The 22,117-nt window shown below is 46.0% G+C and overlaps 1 protein-coding gene across 3 annotated transcripts in view; it reads left to right on the top strand.

Moving 5' to 3' along the window:
- rnf123 (ring finger protein 123) overlaps positions 1–22,117 on the top strand; it is a 109,887-nt gene that overhangs the window by 45,551 nt on the left and 42,219 nt on the right. For all 3 annotated transcript variants that reach the window (XM_072381380.1, XM_072381378.1, XM_072381379.1), the window contains exons 29-36: positions 1,433–1,520; positions 2,148–2,235; positions 2,872–2,956; positions 7,415–7,554; positions 8,286–8,342; positions 8,424–8,555; positions 9,848–9,923; positions 10,488–10,572. In XM_072381380.1, the coding sequence (XP_072237481.1) occupies positions 1,433–1,520; positions 2,148–2,235; positions 2,872–2,956; positions 7,415–7,554; positions 8,286–8,342; positions 8,424–8,555; positions 9,848–9,923; positions 10,488–10,572 (751 nt within the window). The remainder of the gene's footprint in view (positions 1–1,432; positions 1,521–2,147; positions 2,236–2,871; positions 2,957–7,414; positions 7,555–8,285; positions 8,343–8,423; positions 8,556–9,847; positions 9,924–10,487; positions 10,573–22,117) is intronic.

Genomic DNA, 22,117 nt, shown 5'->3' with positions numbered 1-22,117 from the left:
GGCCCAGTATTGAACCTTGAGGAACTCCACATGCAAGCAGGGCAGCAGCTGAAAAGACCTCGTTGATCACTGAGAAACATCAAATACAACTAGGACCACTACAGAATTATACCTTCTTACAGTGAAAGAAGGTGCCGTTAAAGCAGTCAGAACACAACTTTTATGCATTAAGAACAACTTTAAAACTTCGCATATTTGTAGCCGAGGAGATGAGAACTGCATCTGTTGGGCTCATGAGAACGCTGCACTAAAACACTTAAGAGACCTGAATATGACCGGCCTCGTTGCACTGGTTTAAACGCTGTGTGTCCTGAAAGAAAAGCAAGTCTGATATGATTTGTTTAAGTGTTTCAGGGCGTTATTATTAGTTTTATTCATGGAGCACTTAAATATGAAGAAGAAGTGCAGCATCTTCTTAAAAGGTTGTTCTACAGACTCAGAACAGCCACCATTTACGGCCTTTAAAACAGCACCAGAACCAGAAGATGACCCTGTAACAGGAAGCCAGTGGAAAGAGCCCAATATTGTTGTTATATGATGAGTCTGAACTGAAAAAGGTTTTCATGTAGAAACTCCAAACAAAATGAAAATGTAGGGTCAAAAATCAGACCAAGAAAACTGTTCAGATCCCCTTCAGATCTGTCTGGTTTTCAGTCTGTGTCTAATTCCAGTTGCAGGATATCTCATTTCTATGTTCACAGACAGATGCATTTGAATGCTCTGCAAATAAACGGAAGCTAATCTTTCAAGATCTAAAAAATGGACCCGAAAGTCAACATTTACAAAGAAAACAAGGTGGGCCCAGTATGGAACCTTGAGGAACTCCACATGTAAGCAGGGCAGCAGCTGAAAATACCTCGTTGATCACTGAGAAACATCAAATACAACTTAGACTACAAAATAATTATACCTTCTTACAGTGAAAGAAGGCGCTGTTAAAGCAGTCAGAACACAACTTTTATGCATTTAGAACAACTTTAAAACTTCGCATATTTGTAGCCGAGGAGATGAAAACTGCATCTATGTGAGGCCAAGTTGAGTTCTGGTTAATAAGCAGCTTCCAGCTTCCACTCAGCTGTGATGTGACTCTGCTGTGTGAAGCTGTTCAGAGGAAGAACCACAGAAACTTCACCTGCTGGCTGAATAAAGTCACTGAAGTGCACAGTCACCACATCTGGATGCTGATGTTTATCTACACGAAGCAAAGTTGGTACGATTGGATGAGAATAAATGTTTCCTGAAGGAGCCTTTGAAGCTGCTGTCCTTATCACCTGAACCGTTAACCTTTTCCACACAGCAGGAGGCGCTGCAGGGAGCAGGGGAAGATGTTTCCTGTGGGATTAACATGATATTTATTAGTCTGATTGTCTTTAAATGCATCACAGGTGCTGCGTCTGTTTGACATCGTATTAAAACACTTCTGTTCCCTCAGATATCAAAGACTCTCTGATGCAGGCGCTGGCGAGCTACGTCTGTTACCCACAATCCCTCAGGGCAGTGGAGAGGATCCCAGAGGAGCAGTGAGTGATCTATTTACTCCCCCCAAATGATTTATTTCTGTTATCCTTCTTCTTTTAATTTAATTTGTGTCATTCGTTTTATTTATAAATGCATTTATTTCTCTTATCACATTTGACATTCCTCCATGTGTTTTTGCTTCATTATGCAAATGAGGGGGCGGCCTTTCAGAATCAATTTAATTAAGATAACAAATTAAATTAAAAACATAAATAAATATTAACACGAGCTGAAATTCATTCAGTTTAAAGTTAAAGCAGAAAAATCCAATTTTTTTCACATTCTGGACGATTCATCTTTTATAAAATCATTTTTATTTAATTTTAGTAATATTTATTATCACATAAACTAATTTATTTAGCTGTTTTTTTGCATTAAATTGGATTGAAGCTCTTTCAGTACTTGTGCTGAAGGTGGATAAAAGCAAAGAGAGTCACTGATGTGGCTTTTATTGGATGTTTGAGCAGCTCAGTGGCGTTTTCTTACGTAAGAAGATGACCTGGATGTGGTCAGATGGACGACCCTCCTGCTTATTGGAGGGTCAGACAGATCCATCTGTGATATATTGATCTGTGGATTAGAAGCTGGCAGCAGGTCCAGGTGACATTTGCTGATGTTTGTGCTTTCAGACGAGTGGCGATGATGAGGAACCTGCTGGCCCCATATGAGCAGAGACCCTGGGCTCAGACCAACTGGATCCTGGTCCGGCTGTGGAGGGTGAGCGCACGTGCACGTGCACACGCTTAATATGAGGCCTGTCGGTGATGTCAGGTGCAGTTTAAAGCCTTCTGGGCCTCACGTTGAACCTGTTTGTTTCCCTTTGGGGGAGAAGAAGAAGTCCTAGTGAGCGCTGATGATGTCAGAGCGGTCCGGAAACCCGTGTGTCTTAAAGGCACGTCGGGTCGTTAAAGCAGAACTCTGAGGTGGACAAAGGAAGATGAGGCTGAGATTAAGATTCATGTTCCGAAGCAAAACAAAGACGAAACGTTTGCAACTCGTGTGGAAATGTTGTTGAAGTTTATTTGGGTTTTGTGGAGAAAGTGATCAGCAGATGTGAGAAATCTGAGATCTGAATGAGTTCACATCTCCTCCTAAAAGTGAAAGCTGCCAGTTACCTGTGAGACATCAACTTATCTATTTCTGTAGTTTATCAGGACATCACTTTAAGCAGCCTGAAAGCTGCAGTTTTGAGCCTTCAGGCTCTCCGTAGAAGCTTTTATTTCCCACTGTGCTGTTGGTGTTTGTGTGAGAGCGGATCTTAAGGCGAGTTCCACATATTTAATCGTCTGATTGTGAATCAGTGTAACTTCATCCTCTTCCTCTCTAACAGTGTGTTGTGCTCCTGTTCGTTAGGGATGTGGGTTCGGCTACAGATACACTCGCCTGCCTCACCTGCTGAAGACCAAACCCGAGGACGCCAACCTGCCCAGCCTGCAGAGTAGGTGGAGTAATCTGTGCTGATGTGCAGCTGCTCAGCAGAGCTCAGAATGATGAAGGTGGAGGAGTCTTTTGTCTTCTTCATCACTTTAATCTTTCTTTTCTGGAGCATCCTCCAATTTCAGCTCTCGTCTTCTTTCATGAAGTCCCATAAATAAACTGAGGCCACGACCGCCAGGTTTATTTTTACTGCCGCTCTGCTGGATTTATGCCTTTAATCATCACTGTGTGTGTGTGTGTGAAGGTGATCGACAGACGTGAGTCTCTGAAGTCGTCCTCCATGTTTCTGCATGTCGTTGAGACACAGAAATGCAGCATCGGCTCGTTTCAGCTTCAGGATTACAGATGCTGAGTGGATGAAATGATTCAAACAAAAAGGAAAAAGAATGGAAAAGTATTCGTGTCATTTTGTTTTCTGAGAGATGAAAATGAGAGTTTCTGAAAAGGGCCTTTGGTTACAGGCTTGTTTTTTCCACGGCTGATGCCTCTAAATAACAGGTTTGTGGTTCCACAGCAGTTCCTCTGCTGTTGGGAAGGTAGATGCATCTCAGGTGACCCATCGGGGCCTCGCCCTCTTTATCCAAAGCCATTGTATGGCTTATTCTGCAGCTTCAGTGACAGTTACTCCAAACCCTGCCAGAGCTTTGTTTCTGTTTCTGTTTCTGTATTTATCAGACGCTTCTATCCAAAGCGACTTACAAATGAAGATATAACAGCTATACAAAAAGCTAACAATAAGCTAACAATAAGCTCCATAGAAGGAACCCAGGAGTCCGACTCTGTCAGAGGGGACAGAGTAGAGATAGGGTGCAGGCATAGAAGGAAGAGCAGAAAGATAAAGAGCAGAGATAGAGGGGGGAGGGAAGTACAAGGTAAGTGCTGGGATAGGAGATGCTCTCTGAAGAGCTGGGTTTTCAGGAGCTTCTTGAAGATAGACAGGGACGCCCCTGTTCTGGTAGCGCTCGGTAGGTCATTCCACCATCGTGGGACGACACATGAACAGAGTTTGGATTGTCTTAGGCGTGGTGTAGGAGCTGCTAGACGACAATCCTGGGACCAACGGAGGGACCCAGTTGGGACAGAAGCCTTTGCAAGAGCATTCAAGTAGATGGAGCCGTTCCATTAAGCTCTTTGTAGCTAACATCAGGGACTTGGATCTGATGCTAAGGGCAGCCAGAGGAGCTCAATGAACAGAGGGGGGACGTGTTCTTTTAGGCTTTGCAGATTGAACGGCCAGAAAACCCCCGGCAGCCCACTTCACTTGGTTTGCCAGCCTTCTGCACTCCACCACCAGGTCTTGGTACTTTGCCAGCTTCCTGTCATGCACAGTTAGCTCCCACATGACCACCTGCTTGGTGGCGTCTAAGCAGGTTACGTCTCTTTGGACCAGATGCTGAGCAGATGATGTCACTTCCTCTTTGAGAAGTGATGTCACTTCCTCTTTGAGCAGGTGATGTCACTTCCTCTTTGAGCAGCGATGTCATTTCCTCTTTGAGCAGGCGATGTCACTCTCTCTTTGAGCAGCGATGTCACTTCCTCTTTGAGCAGGTGATGTCACTCTCTCTTTGAGCAGTGATGTCACTTCCTCTTTGAGCAGCGATCACTTCCTCTTTGAGCAGCGATGTCACTTCCTCTTTGAACAGGTGATGTCACTTCCTCTTTGAGCAGGTGATGTCACTTCCTCTTTGAGCAGTGATGTCACTCACTGGGATCCAGTTGGAGTAAAACCTGCGCACTGGTTGGAGATGAATGATTTGTATGAGCTCAGGAGCTGAGGCGTACATAGAACATAACATCTGTGTGTTGAGCATTTAATAAACAAATGACTTGGACCCTAAAAACAAAGAAGGAGTGCTGCTGCGGGGTGTGAATACTTTCAGGTCCAAACATCAGTCTGTGAGCTGATTAGACGGGTTTGTTCAGCGCTTCATCTTCTGTTTCAGCCTGTTTCCTCTTTGTTTTAAAGCTTCTGTCTGTTTTCCACTTGAATCAAACGGTGATTTTCTGCTCTCCTGCATGATAACTGACCTCCATCTGTGTGCTTCTCATCCGCATGCCTTTCAGGGGATCTGTCCATTGCTAGTTTCCAAAGTAAGTTCTTCCTTCCACCTTCACTCTTCTCTTTCTGTTGGTGTTTATTCGTCATGTTTGCTGCAGCCGGACCTCCTCAGAGTGATTTGTACGTGTGCTGCATGTTCAGGAGGGAGCTCGGTTAAGCTACTCAGCGATCAATACTCGCTCTCAGGTTGGAGGTAAAGCTGTCAGGGTTTATTGGACCGGTCTGAATCTGTCAGAGTTTCAGGATGAAAGAGCAGCTTCACAGCAGAGGAAACCCAAAACGATCAGAACTGACAGAACTTCAGCTGACAGACGGTCGGAGGGCGTTTTCCCGGGTCATTTATACGCATTTTGGGTTAGAGTAAGAGTTCCAAATGAGTCCGATTCACACGGAGACAATAAATAAGGACGAGGCGACTGTGGAGAGAAAAAACTCCCTTTTAACAGGAAGAAACCTCCATCAGAACCAGAACCAGGAAGGGTCCATCTGCCTGGACCAGCTGGGGCTGAGAGGACAGGAAAGAGGGGACAACAAGCAGCGTAACACCAGGCCAGAGACACCTGCTGAGAGAGAGAAACACAAGTTAATGACAGCAATGATGTCATCTGTACATGGAGGGAGGAGAGGTGCATCATGGGAGCTCCCCCAGCAGGCTGGGCCTATAGCAGCAGAACTATGGGATGTTTCAGGCTCACCTGAGCCATCCCTAACTATAAGCTTTATCAGAAAGGAAAGTTTCAGCCTGATCTTAAAGGTAGAGAGGGTGTCTGCTTCCTGAAGCCAAACTGGCAGCTGGTTCCACAGAGAGGGGCCTGATAACTGAAGGCTCTGCCTCCCATTCTGCTTTTAGGGGCCTGATAACTGAAGGCTCTGCCTCCCATTCTGCTTTTAGGGGCCTGATAACTGAAGGCTCTGCCTCCCATTCTGCTTTTAGGGGCCTGATAACTGAAGGCTCTGCCTCCCATTCTGCTTTTAGGGGCCTGATAACTGAAGGCTCTGCCTCCCATTCTGCTTTTAGGGGCCTGATAACTGAAGGCTCTCCCTCCCTTTCTGCTTTTAGGGGCCTGATAACTGAAGGCTCTGCCTCCCATTCTGCTTTTAGGGGCCTGATAACTGAAGGCTCTGCCTCCCATTCTGCTTTTAGGGGCCTGATAACTGAAGGCTCTGCCTCCCATTCTGCTTTTAGGGGCCTGATAACTGAAGGCTCTGCCTCCCATTCTGCTTTTAGGGGCCTGATAACTGAAGGCTCTGCCTCCCATTCTGCTTTTAGGGGCCTGATAACTGAAGGCTCTGCCTCCCATTCTGCTTTTAGGGGCCTGACAACTGAAGGCTCTGCCTCCCATTCTGCTTTTAGGGGCCTGATAACTGAAGGCTCTGCCTCCCATTCTGCTTTTAGGGGCCTGATAACTGAAGGCTCTGCCTCCCATTCTGCTTTTAGGGGCCTGATAACTGAAGGCTCTGCCTCCCATTCTGCTTTTAGGGGCCTGATAACTGAAGGCTCTGCCTCCCATTCTGCTTTTAGGGGCCTGATAACTGAAGGCTCTGCCTCCCATTCTGCTTTTAGAAACTCTGGGAACCACAAGGAAACCTGCAGCCTGAGAGCAAAGTGCTCTGTTGGGGAAATATCCAACTGTGAGATCTTTAAGATGTGATGGAGCTCGGTCATTAAGAGCTTTATATGTGAGGAGAAGAATCTTAGATTCTATTCTGAATTTAACAGGAAGCTAAAACTGGAGAAACATGATCTCTGCTGTTAGATCTCATCAGAACTCTGGCTGCAGCTGGAAGTAAATGATCTTAAATGCATGGAGCAGAAATTAAATGCAGGATCTTAGAATGAGGAAGTTATTGAGATGTTTTTGAAATGAAACTCTTTGAGTTTGTCTTGGTGAAAGCAGGAGGGATGTCGGTAATGACCTCTGAGGAGGCTGCAGCTCATCATCTCCTCTGTGTGTCTCTCCATCATCTGTTCCTGTTTGTCCCGTCGTTTTCTTTTCCCTTCTTCCTGCTTTATTTTACCCTCTAAAGAACTGTGTCCCCATCAGTCACAGCTGTGTAATGAGCTGTCTGAGGTCGCTGCTGCTGCTGCTTTGAGCCGATAAAGCAGAAATAATGCGTGACAGACGACCTCAGCGGCGCCGAGTCCTTCGTCCCAACCTGAAACCGTCCTCCTCAGTGTGTGGTCCGCTCTGCAGCCGGGATTAGAGTTGGTTAAACTTTAATTACTGTTATGTATCCCAGCAAAGAGTTGCATAACAGTGACTGTTCTCTGTGCAAGTTACTCAGATTATCCAGTTTATTCACATTAAAGCTGTTTGGGGCGTGTTTTAAATGATCCAGCGGTTCTGATTCTGGGAGCAGTCCTTTCCTGACCTGTCCTCTGTCCTCTGATTGGTCCAGAGCCGTGTCCATCGCTGCTGCTGCAGAGGCACATGGCGGAGCTGCTGAGTATGGACAAAGACATGGCCGCCTCGTTCCTCAACAGCGTCCTGAACCAGCTCAACTGGGCCTTCTCCGAGTTCATTGGCATGATCCAGGAGGTAAGAAGTCTGTTCTAAAAGTGATTCCAGCAGCACAATTTCACCTTCAGTCGTTCTCAAAGTTACAAAGTGCTTCACAGCAACGGAAACAAGAACAAAAGTTGGCTAAATGCAGATTTAAACTCGCACAACTAAGCATTAACTCTGACTGGTTTGGGCAAAAAGGGCATAAAACTGTTAGAAAGTTGGAACTAAAGTGTGAGAATCATGTGTTCTTATGGTAACATGCATATGGAGAAAAGAAGGGGGTTGAGGACGGATCCCTGAGGAACTCCCAGAGGTGATGTTAGAAATGTCCTGGTTCAGAGAGTAAAATCAGTCCCATGTTGGCAGAGAAACTCAATCTGAAGCAACAGCATCAGAGAGAGCTCTGAGATCTGAGAGTTCAGACGGAAGAATGACCAGAACCAGCTGCTAACAACTGGTCTAACTGAACCTGGACTGGTCAGAAACACCTGGACCGGACTCTTGTTTTCAATAAAAATCCGAATCAGGACTTCTTTAACGTTGTGGAGGATGTTCCGTCTTCAGATTAGAAAAGCTCCACTGACCAGGATCGAACCAAAGACTCCTTCGTGAGAAAGAAACGCCACTGAGCAGCACCTGGTGGCCATCGGTGGTACCACACTTCCTGTTGTCCCAGACCCGTGTTAAATGCTGTTTGACTGGGATCAACTGTTAGATTCTTCTTCTTCTGTCTTCTTCAGACGTCTTTGTCTCCTCTGTCTCAGATCCAGCAGGCCGCAGAGCGTCCAGAGAGGAACTTTGTGGACACCCGTCAGCTGAAGGTACCACAGCTCAGTTTAAGCCGAAGTTGCAGCCTGTCAGATGAGACGTGTGATTTGTGATTTATGTGAACCTGTCTGCAGGTGTGTGCGACCTGCTTCGATCTGTCCGTCAGCCTGCTGCGGGTTCTGGAGATGACCGTCACTCTGGTGCCGGAGATCTTCCTGGACTGGTCGCGTCCGTCTGCAGAGCTGCTGCTGCGGCGGCTCGCTCAGGTAAACCACACCTGCTACACTAGTGAGGGAGAAACTAAGTGAACCCCTGATCCAGCAGCCTGTAGCAGCAGCTTCAGCAGCAGTGAGAAACTAAGTGAACCCCTGATCCAGCAGCTTCAGCAGCAGTGAGAAACTAAGTGAACCCCTGATCCAGCAGCTTCAGAAACAGTGAGTAAAGCTAAGTGAACCAGCCCAGATCATCAGCCCTCCACCACCGTGCTTGACAGCTGGTATGAGGTGTTTGTGCTGATATGCTGTGTTTGGTTTCCTCCAAACGTGCTGCTGTGCATTAGGACCAAACATCTCCACTTTGCTCTGGTCTGTCCAAAGGACATTGTTCCAGAAGTCTTGAGCTTTGTTCAGATGCAGCTTTGCAAACCTAAGCTGTGCTGCCATGTTCTTTTTAGAGAGAAGAGGCTTTCTCCTGCAGCCCTTCCAAACAAGCCATCCTTGTTCAGTCTTTTTCTAACTGTGCTGTCATGACCTTTGACCTTTAACATGCTAACTGAGGCCTGGAGAGTCTGAGATGTAGCTCTGGGCTTTTTCACCTTGGGGTGACCTTTAACCTTTAACATGCTAACTGAGGCCTGTAGAGTCTGAGATGTAGCTCTGGGCTTTTTCACCTTGGGGTGACCTTTAACCTTTAACATGCTAACTGAGGCCTGTAGAGTCTGAGATGTAGCTCTGGGCTTCTTCACCTTGGGGTGACCTTGCTGGGACGTCCACTCCTGGGAAGATTGACAGCTGTCCTGAATGTTTTCCACTTGTGAATAATCTTTCTCTCTGTAGAATGATGGACTCCAGATAGTCTGGAAATGGCCTTATAACCCTTCCCAGACTGATGGGCAGCAGCAGCTGCTTCTCTGAGATCATTGCTGGTGTCTTTCCTCCTTGGCATCGTGTTAAACTGACAGAACTCCTGCTTTTATGGAGCTGCTCACACTGACTGAGGATCAGTTAATCAGAGCATTGATCAGTTAATCAGAGCATTGATCAGCAGCTCCTGGCTGCTTCTTACCCTCTGAGTTCCCGTGGAAACAGTGAGGGTTCACTTAGTTTTTCACACTCTGCTCAGTTTTTGTTTCATTAGATAATGACACACTGTTATATGTCGTTTTGTTGGATTTACTGAGGACCCGATGATGTTTTTATGAAACATTAGAATTGAAAGAGGTTTATGTTCTAATGGCTGTATTTAGAGAATAAAAACAGTTTGTTGTAAATAACAAACTGTATCAGATATGATATAATATCCTGAGTGTCGTTCAGGCTTGAAAACTTCTTCTCTGCAGCTTCTGAACCAGGTGCTGAACAGAGTGACGGCTGAAAAGAACCTGTTTGATCGGGTCGTCAACCTCAGACTGCCAGGTACACCCTCATTTCTTCACTCTTTAATCCCTCCATCTGTCCTGCAGCCCGTCGAGCTCCAGCTCCTGTTTCATGACTCATTTCTGATCAGTCAGGCTCTGTGGAACAGGACAGGTGCAGCATTATCGGTATTCTGTCCCTGTTCAGGTGGACAGCAGCCGCTGTTTGGCCTGAAGAGGTTTTAATTTAACTTGAATGTGTTTTTGGCTTCAAGTTAAAGTGAAAACATGAAGTTTTAACCCAAATGTTTGGTTCAGTTATTAGAATTATCAGAAGTGGGTCCATTTGAATGGAATAGAGATTCCTCCCTGATTGAAAACACACTTTAATCCTGTTTCTGTGTAACAATAGATGGTGATAATATGAGAGAATAATGAGAAACGCTGTGATGAGACTCCTGCAGAGCTCAGAATCAGCTGAAACAAGCTGTGGGAGAAATGAGAAGGACGTTGAACTGAAATCTGACGTTTTTCATCCTCATTATTGGTTTTTAAGATGTTTTATCTCTAAATATGACAAAAAAGCTTAAAGTAAAAGATGTCTGACATGAAGTGTGTGCTGCAGGTCTGGAGAGTGTGGACCACTACCCCATCCTGGTGGCTGTTACAGGCATCCTGGTCCGGATCCTGGTGGATGGAGAGAGACAGGGGTAAGACTGCTGCTTACTGACGATGATGCACAGCCTCAGGGCTCGCTGGGAGGCACGGGATCGGTTTGTTTGGGTCCAAAGATCTGTTGTTCAGGGATCCGTTCACACCTGCAGGGTTCTGCTGGTACTTTGTTATTTAGTCTGATCACAAGCTGGAGGGTCCCTCTCGTCTTCAGTCTGCAGGACGCAGCGTCTGATTTCCATCTGACCACAGAGCAGGTTCCTCTCAGTCCATTTTAAATGAGCTTTGGTCGGCCTGAGGGAGCTTTAACCTGCATCTGTGGATGTTACGGTGAGCTCCTCGGCTTGGTTTAACTGAACCAACGCCAACAGGAACAGTTTTCTCCGGCTTGGTTCTGGTCCACAGATCGGCTTCACTCCCAGTCAGCATCTGAACACTGAGTTTTGTATGAAGCGCTTCTTAAAAGATGCGTCCACGACCTCAGAGAGGCAGCGGGTTCCCTCTGGCCTCAGATCAGTGCTGCAGCGTATGAAGATGAGTCATTCAGAGGTTTCAGGACAGCGCTGAAGGCTTTTCATCAACACTTAATCGAGCTTTAACGAACGCCTTCGTTCCTCTGATGACACGGCTGCATTATCTCCCAATAACACTCAGGTCCAATTACACCGAAGGTCTACAGACGGCGCATTAGCGTGAAATGTGTGTGGGGGGGGTTCCCCCTGGCCCGTGTTGAGGGCTGCTGGTTGACTGTATAATTAGGTTTGAGCTCCACTGAATAACACGTCTCCCTTCACTTTCTGCAGTGAAACGGGCCTTTTCCTTCACGTTCTGCAGTGAAACGGGCCTTTTCCTTCACATTATGCAGTGAAACGGGCCTTTTCCTTCCCGTTCTGCAGTGAAACGGGCCTTTTCCTTCCCGTTCTGCAGTGAAACGGGCCTTTTCCTTCACATTATGCAGTGAAACGGGCCTTTTCCTTCACATTATGCAGTGAAACGGGCCTTTTCCTTCATGTTCTGCAGTGAAACGGGCCTTTTCCTTCACATTCTGCAGTGAAACGGGCCTTTTCCTTCCCATTCTGCAGTGAAACGGGCCTTTTCCTTCCCGTTCTGCAGTGAAACGGGCCTTTTCCTTCACATTCTGCAGTGAAACGGGCCTTTTCCTTCCCGTTCTGCAGTGAAACGGGCCTTTTCCTTCCCGTTCTGCAGTGAAACGGGCCTTTTCCTTCCCGTTCTGCAGTGAAACGGGCCTTTTCCTTCACGTTGTGCAGTGAAACGGGCCTTTTCCTTCCCGTTCTGCAGTGAAACGGGCCTTTTCCTTCACTTTCTGCAGTGAAACGGGCCTTTTCCGTCACGTTCTGCAGTGAAACGGGCCTTTTCCTTCACGTTGTGCAGTGAAACGGGCCTTTTCCTTCACGTTGTGCAGTGAAACGGGCCTTTTCCTTCACATTCTGCAGTGAAACGGGCCTTTTCCTTCACGTTCTGCAGTGAAACGGGCCTTTTCCTTCACGTTCTGCAGTGAAACGGGCCTTTTCCGTCACGTTCTGCAGTGAAACGGGCCTTTTCCTTCACATTCTGCAGTGAAACGGGCCTTTTCCTTCACGTTGTGCAGTGAAACGGGCCTTTTCCTTCACGTTGTGCAGTGAAACGGGCCTTTTCCTTCCCGTTCTGCAGTGAAACGGGCCTTTTCCTTCACATTCTGCAGTGAAACGGGCCTTTTCCTTCACGTTCTGCAGTGAAACGGGCCTTTTCCTTCACGTTCTGCAGTGAAACGGGCCTTTTCCTTCACGTTCTGCAGTGAAACGGGCCTTTTCCTTCACATTCTGCAGTGAAACGGGCCTTTTCCTTCACGTTGTGCAGTGAAACGGGCCTTTTCCTTCACGTTGTGCAGTGAAACGGGCCTTTTCCTTCACATTCTGCAGTGAAACGGGCCTTTTCCTTCACGTTCTGCAGTGAAACGGGCCTTTTCCTTCACGTTGTGCAGTGAAACGGGCCTTTTCCTTCACGTTGTGCAGTGAAACGGGCCTTTTCCTTCACGTTCTGCAGTGAAAAGGGCCTTTTCCTTCACGTTCTGCAGTGAAACGGGCATTTTCCCTCACGTTCTGCAGTGAAACGGGCATTTTCCTTCACATTGTGCAGTGAAACGGGCCTTTTCCTTCACGTTCTGCAGTGAAACGGGCCTTTTCCTTCACATTGTGCAGTGAAACGGGCCTTTTCCTTCACGTTCTGCAGTGAAACGGGCCTTTTCCTTATTGCCCACCCCTAGGAGCTCAGCTGTGGGTCAGGACTCAACTGCACCGAGTCACAGACTTTAAGATGGAGGTTAAATGATTGATCGTCTACCAGTTATTGAATCAATGGGAGTCGGTCAGTGTGGTTCTGATGTGATGATCATCAGGAACAGAACCAGCTGTTTACAGGATGCAGTCGCAGTTTAGACTCCATGGAGCAGAGGATTGTGGGTGTTTCTGGGTCTGCCTGACAGAGCAGACACTCATCACTCTTCTGATCAGATTCACCCCCCCCGACAGCCTTTATTCCCAGTTTGGCTTCATGGTCACATTCAGTCCATCTGCCCCCACCTCTTTGACCACATCAGGGCTATTAACAGCTGCCTGAACCCCCCTCCCCGCTGTGAGGAAATCAATGGTGCTAATTATTGTCCATTAGCCTGGGCTGAAAGACATGAGAGGCAGCTCGCAGCCTTCCCCAGATTAGATTGAGACCGGGGATAATTAGTTTAGCAGCTTTGGAGCATGAGAGGCCTGCGCTCGGGGGATGTTGGGATTTTCCACCGCAGAGCTCTGCTGAAAGTTTTATTTCTGCTTTCACTGCCTGTCAGCTTTCACCTTAATAACTGGTTCTGATCAGAGATGAATCCAAGTCTGAGATTATACAGCCATGATGGATTATTTCACCGAGGAAGAACCCAAACTCCACTTCACTCCCATCATATTTAAGTTTTCTCCTCAGATCTGGAGGTGGGGGGATTAATAATGTAGGGCAGCAGCAGGGGGTCGGCATGTTGCTTTGGCAGATGTAAAATAAATGTTGTGGTTATCCCTGAGTGTTTGCATTATGGAAACTGAAGTTCTGGTTCTGTCGGGCCATATCTCACCAATTTTTTGGCAGTTTTTCTATATTTTCAGGATATAAATGATAAAACAACTGAAATATTGAACTTAAAGGTGACATAAAGTGTAAAAATCCCTTCTTCCTGTTCCTGGGGGCATATATCGGGGTGTAAATCTCCCAAAAAACTGTTTAAAAGTTCCTCATTTAACGAGCCGTCACTCCTAAAGTTGACTCCACCTCCTCTGCTAAGCCCCGCCCACTCGGTGCTGTTGGTCATGTGACCCTCACCTCCGCAGTCTGAGACGTTCGCTCAGCAGCTTCCATCAGAAACACTCAATAAAACAGAAATGAAGAGGCTCTGAGACGTTTTCAAAGCATTTACTGAACGTTAGAGTGAAGAAACACATTTACATCATCATCATTATCATCATTATAATCAATATTATTAATATTCATAAGCAGGTCGTGTTCTACAAACATTACATGTAAAATAATCTGAGGAATTCTTTCATTTTAGGACTTTTTGTTGATGAATTTAATCATTTTGTTGTCACAGAAAAAAAAAAAGTAAATTTCTGATCGAAGAAAATAAGAATTATTGATTGAAGAATAATTATTTGTTTTGTCAAATAAAGAAAAATAAGAAAACATTAAATAGTTAGAAGCATAAATGGCATTTATTGTCACGTTCTTTATAGACATACATGTATAAATCTATATGTATTTATGTGTAAAGTCAGTCTGGAGTCTCTCTGGTTCTGTTTATATTTGCTTCCAAGGTTTTTTTTTTATCATTTTAGATAATTTATTACTCTGAAATAGCTTTAGTCCCACTTTTCCCGTCCTTGCATTCAGTGTGTTGGTGAGAAACTTTGGTGTCAGACTTCAGTGTTTACGGTTTGATTTTTGGGTGAAAGAATTCATATTAAATGTTCACTTTTATTGGAGTAAATGTGGATCATTTACTGATCTCATAGTGATTTTAGTGGCATACACTTCCCAGCATGCACTGCATTCAGATTACCCAGAACTCTGCCTTTGAGTTTTTACTGTGATGAAGGCTGTGAACACTTCCTGTTTCCAGGAAGGCGCAGAAACTTTGACACCTTCGGTGTGAAAAACAGCAGACAGAATCTCGTGTTTTCAGCCTGAATCATTGAGTTCAGAGGAGCTCATTCTGGGGTTCGATGACGAGTCCAGACCTTCATTTCATGCTGGAAACGTATATTTCTGTCTGTGTCTGGGTCATTTTGAAAGCTACACTCTAGATTTCCTCCTTGTGGTTTCATATCAGCATTCTCACAGCGATTGTTGTAGCCAGGTGTGTCTGAACATGCTTGTGCATGTGAGGAAGGTTTCCTGGAAGAACATCAGGCAGTCGACAAAGTCCTGAAGAAGATGAGAGAGAAAAGGGGGTAGAAGAAGAAAAGGAGAGATGCAGGATCAGAGTAACGAGGAAGAGGAGTGAGAAGGACAGAAGAGGAAAATTAAAGATGGAGGGGGTCAGATTGATCAGAGGTGTAGGGTGGAAGTGAAGAGTAAATGTTTGAGAGATAGATCTGAGGAAGAGGAGGGAGGGGTCAGGAGGAAGCAAAGATATGAGAGAATGAGTTAAACGTCAGATTCTTTTAGTGATGAAGCTGGAGGCATTAAATGCTAAAGTCCCGGTGTTTACAAACCTCACAGCAAAACACACCCCCAAAGCTCACCCACAAGCCACACCCCCAAACTCATCCACAAGCCACACCCCCAAACTCATCCACAAGCCACACCCCCAAACTCACCTACAAGCCACACCCCCAAACTCTCCTACAAGCCACACCCCCAAACTCACCTACAAGCCACACCCCCAAACCTAATCCACAAGCCACACCCCCAAACTCACCAACAAACCAAACAACATCTTATCTTTTAGACTTTTGCTGCATAATGAGTCAGTTTTCACATAAAATCTGAAAAACTTACATTTCTGAAGCATAAAGTTGAACATGGACTCATGGACAAATTTTCTTATTTACACAATGAATTAAGTTTATATGAAATCATGAATATCCTGTTTATGTCATTTTAATCCGTGGGATGAGACGTGAACAGCCTGTGGAAATGAGACGTTTAATCAATACATGATTGATTGTTAGCTCTGGCTATTCGATGCTAATCATGATAACTGGAGATGCAATAAGTCCCCCGCTGTCACCTCTTTGTTTTATGGAGCCGTTGTGTTGCAGAAGCAGTTATTTATCTGGAAACTTTTGGGCTGTTTTTATCTCACACCCCAGAAAACTATCTGTTAATTTCAGCGTATGTTGATGCGTCTCATTTACAGCAAATCTTCTGCTGGTTTGGGGCTGTTTATGCATTTAGCAGATGCTTTTATCCAAAGTGACTTACAGGTAGGCAGGTAGGGTAAGGACCCCTACTGGAGGTAATACCTTTCATGCAGGGGATTTGAACCCAGATCTCCCACATGGAAGGTGGCAATCTTACCACTACAATATCCAGCTGCTCAGACAGCCGTACGGCCTATTTTTCGTGGTTAATCCTCTGAGAGGTTCAGCCCACCATGCTGCTAAACCCCATCTGTGAACGGTCAGGACTGGTCTTCAGGATCAGACTCAGAGTCTCTGCTTCATGTTTGGACCCAGTTAGCCTCTGATTCACTGCCAGAACCAGCACCACTGCTCTGCTCCTTCCATATGATCCATATCTGTGCTCAGGATTAGATGCTGACTGTCTCTTGGCTCTGCAGTCGCTGCACAGATGGAGGTCTCTGACGGTGGCTTGGTTTAGCGTCGATGCTTCCGGTTCTGATCTGAACGCAGCCGCTGGCTCTCATCGATTTCTCTGCCGATTGTTTTAATTTAATTTAATTTGTTCCAACCTCCTGCAGCTCACAGCGATGTGCTAATTTTAGCATTCACTCCTTTAAAAGTCTCTAATTGATGCTACAACCTGTGTGAAAATGTCCAGCTCGGAGCCAGACGTGAAACCCATTCAGAGCGAATTCTTCTTCAGGAGATCAGGATCTGTGATGTCATCAGAATGAACTGCATCTGTGGTTCGTGGTCCGTTCAGCCGCTGCTGCTTGGCTCTGAGGTGGAAACGCTGACAGAAACGTGGCTCAGCTGCAGCTCAGAGTCAAACACATCCAGACGAGTCGCGGCGGCCAATCATGGAAGCATTTTTCCTATAAGAAGTGTTTAAAAAATTAGCACCATCTGTGACTGAGAACCTGAGCAGCAGAAGTTAGCATAGTGCTAACAGGGGGCGTTAGCTCAATGCTAACAATCAGATTAATGATTAATGAAGCTGCAGATGATCAGAATGAACTCTCCTGGTTCTCATCTCCTGTCAGTCTGTCTCTAAGAACTTCCAGAGCAAACTTTTCAGAGTCCTGCAGCTGAAACCTGAAGGCGTCGGGCCCAGAGGGAGCGGCGGGAGTTAAACACCATCAGATGGTGGTTTGAGTCACTCTGGATGTTTCATTTCTGGTTTCAGAGCGTTTCAGGATGGGAGCTTTTGGTGAGATGTTGAGCTGCAGCTGTGCAGGATACTGACACCCAGAGGGTTATTATGAAGTCTTCATACCTGAAACACCTGCCTGCGTGCTTCATGTTGCACCTGAAGGTCAAACAGCTCCTGGAAACCTGCGTTCCTGCTTTAAAGCGACTCCTCTCTGATAGAACCTGAGGTCGGCCTCTCTTCTGTAACATCTCACATCGTTTAGAGCAATGAATCATTCAGGTTCTTCAGAGCGGCGTTTCCTCTTCCCGACTCTTTACTCTGTGCCGTCATGAATCTTTGATGCCGTGTGTTTTAGTGGAGCTGCAGATGGGAGTTTACTGGGGTCCAGTTTGTAAAAACTCTCCCAGAAACAACCCAAAACATGCTCTGGGGTGAAGGTGACATCAGAACCGTGCAGCTGCTGAAGACCGCTGATTGGTGATGTTTCTTCTTCTGCTGTTTGGGAGCTCTGCTGAGAACAATAAGTCACTGAGAGGCAGCTGAAGAACACGAGGAACCAGCCTCAAAATGCTGATTTTAAACTTTTAAACACAGCTAGCGGGACGTTTTAATGTTCAGGACCTTCAAAAACCTGAGCTCATCAACCCCCGAAGCTTCACTTTCAAGCCAAACACAAACTGCAGGAAGAAAATGTTTCAGATTCAAACTGAAGCTGCTTAAAAGTCAAAAGATTAAAGTAAAAAATCAGCCTCTTCACCTCCATCATAGCTAAGCTGAGCCGGTTTAGAATCCGCTCAGGATTGGTCTCGTGTTTTGGTCTCATTCTCTTTCCTTTTGGCTTTGACTTTTACCTTAAAGGCAGCAGAAGTGGGTTCTCATGCAGCTTTTTCAGTCCCATTTGACAGGTTTTGTTCAGATCTGACCCAGAGACAGTGTGGTTTCCTCCCATGTTTCTCATTTTGCTCTGTTTTCTCCTCCCATGTTTCTCATTTTGCTCTGTTTTCCCTCTGGCTGACTGGCTGCAAACTCAAGTCCCTGATGTTAGCTACAAAGAGCTTAATGGAACGGCTCCATCTACTTGAATGCTCTTGCAAAGGCTTCTGTCCCAACTGGGTCCCTCCGTTGGTCCCAGGATTGTCGTCTAGCAGCTCCTACACCACGCCTAAGACAATCCAAACTCTGTTCATGTGTCGTCCCACGATGGTGGAATGACCTACCGAGCGCTACCAGAACAGGGGCGTCCCTGTCTATCTTCAAGAAGCTCCTGAAAACCCAGCTCTTCAGAGAGCATCTCCTATCCCAGCACTTACCTTGTACTTCCCTCCCCCCTCTATCTCTGCACTTTATCTTTCTGCTCTTCCTTCTATGCCTGCACCCTATCTCTACTCTGTCCCCTCTGACAGAGTCGGACTCCTGGGTTCCTTCTATGTAGCTTATTGTTAGCTTTTTATAGAGCTGTTATATCTTCATTTGTAAGTCGCTTTGGATAAAAGCGTCTGATAAATACAGAAACAAGATAATCGGTTCCTTTGGACCGTTTCTTTCAGGTCACCAGATTTAAACCAGAACTCTTTTTTTCTGTTCGACTGTGTGTTTCCGTGTTTATTTGGAGGTGGAAGCCGAGCACCAGAACGCTTCTTCAATATTTGATGACTGCTCTGCTCTCCATTTTATGAAAGAGCGTTACGTTCCTCCTCTTCCTCGCCCCAGCCGCCCCTCAGCTGGGGCTGTGCTGACAGGGAAGAAGGAGTCTGACTCAGTCTGATGGACCGCAGACACACAAAACTACAGTGATGGAGAACTGAAGTATTGATCAGTCAGGATGGGCTTCATCTCCTTCAGAAACACGAGTTTCTGACTGCTGACCCGTCCTCTGACCAGGCTGCATCTGTCTGATTCCAGCATCAGTAACATCTGGTTGTATCTGACACCTGCTGCACACCCTGGTTTCCTCTCAGCTCCACTGGCTGCCCACGGCTGCCTGAATCAGCTTCCAGAACCTCATCTGGTTCTGCCGTCCCCAGAGACGAGGCAGTTTCAGTCCAGGCTGCTCTCATTGGTGCCTCCATGATGGCGGAGCACATAACTGCTAACTTACAGCTAACTGTTAACTTCCCGCTAACTGCTAACTTACAGCTAACTGCTAACTTACAGCTAACTGCTAACTTACAGCTAACTGTTAACTTACAGCTAACTGTTAACTTACAGCTAACTGCTAACTCACAGCTAACTGCTAACTTACAGCTAACTGCTAACTTACAGCTAACTGCTAACTTACAGCTAACTGTTAACTTACAGCTAACTGCTAACTCACAGCTAACTGCTAACTTACAGCTAACTGCTAACTTCCCGCTAACTGCTAACTTACAGCTAACTGTTAACTTACAGCTAACTGCTAACTTACAGCTAACTGCTAACTTACAGCTAACTGTTAACTTACAGCCAACTGCTAACTTACAGCTAACTGCTAACTCACAGCTACCTGCTAACTCACAGCTAACTGTTAACTCACAGCTAACTGTTAACTTCCAGCTAACTGCTAACTCACAGCTAACTGTTAACTTCCAGCTAACTGCTAACTTCCAGCTAACTGTTAACTCACAGCTAACTGCTAACTTACAGCTAACTGTTAACTCACAGCTAGCTGCTAACTTACAGCTAACTGCTAACTGTTAACTCACAGCTAACTGCTAACTCACAGCTAACTGCTAACTTACAGCTAACTGCTAACTTACAGCTAACTGCTAACTGTTAACTCACAGCTAACTGCTAACTCACAGCTAACTGTTAACTCACAGCTAACTGTTAACTTACAGCTAACTGCTAACTTACAGCTAACTGCTAACTTACAGCTAACTGCTAACCTGTTTCCCTCTGGGATCAATAGAGTAATCTATATCTATATATGGAGCTGGAGTTTCTGGTGTAACTGCTTCGTTATGAACTTCACCTGCAAGTCTGTCCAGATAAAGGAGGAAATGGAAATGACTGATTGTTGTTATTGATGCTGAGTAGCTGCTTCATTCTGATGAAGAGTCCTGTGGCTCCTGATCCCAGAATCCTGCTATTTATAGCAGCGATAAAGAAACATTTACATGATTAAATCTACTGACATCAGAGCTTTCATGGATCCACAATTAGAAATCCACTGAAGCTTTGTTCATTTACTGAAGTGGTAAAGTAAAGACGGTCAGTAAACGGGTTAAAGTAAGACTCTGAGCAGATGGTCCATGAACACATCAGGTGGACACGAGCCCTAACTGTAGTTCCAGCTTTATGCTTTCAGACTTCAACCTTTGAGCTGCCTGCTCCGGTTTCAGTTCAACCTTCACTGCAGGTCAGCATGTGTGGCCTGGAGGAAGGCTCTGACTGACAGCTGCCAGTCACAGTGACCCCAGCTTTAATTATCCATAACTTTAAAGCTGTAGCTTCACGAAGCCTCTGAATACTCCCCCTCCAACACGAAGCCTCTGAATACTCCCCTCCAACACGAAGCCTCTGAATACTCCCCTCCAACACGAAGCCTCTGAATACTCCCCTCCAACACGAAGCCTCTGAATACTCCCCTCCAACACGAAGCCTCTGAATACTCCCCTCCAACACGAAGCCTCTGAATACTCCCCCTCCAACACGAAGCCTCTGAATACTCCCCTCCAACACGAAGCCTCTGAATACTCCCCTCCAACACGAAGCCTCTGAATACTCCCCTCCAACACGAAGCCTCTGAATACTCCCCTCCAACACGAAGCCTCGGAGCTGCAGCTGCAGACTAACCACTCAAATTAACACGGCTCCTTGTTATTTCCTGCGTCGAGCTTCTTTACATTTTTATTGGCCTTCAGATCCTTCAGATCAAACCCTCTGAGACCTTCAGAAAGAAACGGTGATGGAAAACAGCACGAAGGCAGCAGGAAGTGAGCGGCGCTGCGGTGGATTGATGAGCTGTTGTTGTTCTCAGAAATGCAGCTCTGTGTTTTCCTTCTTTTTCATTCGCTCAGATGCTGGATTCTGGCTGGATTCTGGCTGTTTTCTGGCTGGATTCTGGCTGTTTTCTGCTGGATTCTGGCTGTTTTCTGCTGTTTTCTGGCTGGATTCTGGCTGTTTTCTGCTGTTTTCTGGCTGGATTCTGGCTGTTTTCTGCTGGATTCTGGCTGTTTTCTGCTGTTTTCTGGCTGTTTTCTGCTGGATTCTGGCTGTTTTCTGCTGTTTTCTGGCTGTTTTCTGCTGGATTCTGGCTGTTTTCTGCTGTTTTCTGGCTGGATTCTGGCTGTTTTCTGCTGTTTTCTGGCTGGATTCTGGCTGTTTTCTGCTGGATTCTGGCTGTTTTCTGCTGGATTCTGGCTGTTTTCTGCTGTTTTCTGGCTGGATTCTGGCTGTTTTCTGCTGTTTTCTGGCTGGATTCTGGCTGTTTTCTGCTGGATTCTGGCTGTTTTCTGGCTGTTTTCTGGCTGGATTCTGGCTGTTTTCTGCTGGATTCTGGCTGTTTTCTGGCTGGATTCTGGCTGTTTTCTGCTGGATTCTGGCTGTTTTCTGCTGTTTTCTGGCTGGATTCTGGCTGTTTTCTGCTGTTTTCTGGCTGGATTCTGGCTGTTTTCTGCTGGATTCTGGCTGTTTTCTGCTGGATTCTGGCTGGATTCTGGCTGTTTTCTGCTGTTTTCTGGCTGTTTTCTGCTGGATTCTGGCTGTTTTCTGCTGTTTTCTGGCTGGATTCTGGCTATTTTCTGCTGTTTTCTGGCTGGATTCTGGCTGTTTTCTGCTGGATTCTGGCTGTTTTCTGCTGGATTCTGGCTGTTTTTTTCTGTTTTCTGGCTGGATTCTGGCTGTTTTCTGCTGGATTCTGGCTGTTTTCTGCTGGATTCTGGCTGTTTTCTGCTGGATTCTGGCTGTTTTCTGCTGTTTTCTGGCTGGATTCTGGCTGTTTTCTGCTGGATTCTGGCTGTTTTCTGGCTTTTTTCTGGCTGGATTCTGGCTGTTTTCTGCTGGATTCTGGCTGTTTTCTGCTGTTTTCTGGCTGGATTCTGGCTGTTTTCTGCTGGATTCTGGCTG

This window comes from Leuresthes tenuis, unplaced genomic scaffold (assembly GCF_036924035.1).
Source record: "Leuresthes tenuis unplaced genomic scaffold, fLeuTen1.0.hap1 SCAF_3, whole genome shotgun sequence".
Lineage (NCBI taxonomy): Eukaryota > Metazoa > Chordata > Actinopteri > Atheriniformes > Atherinopsidae > Leuresthes > Leuresthes tenuis.
This window is presented reverse-complemented; position numbering and strand designations above follow the sequence as displayed.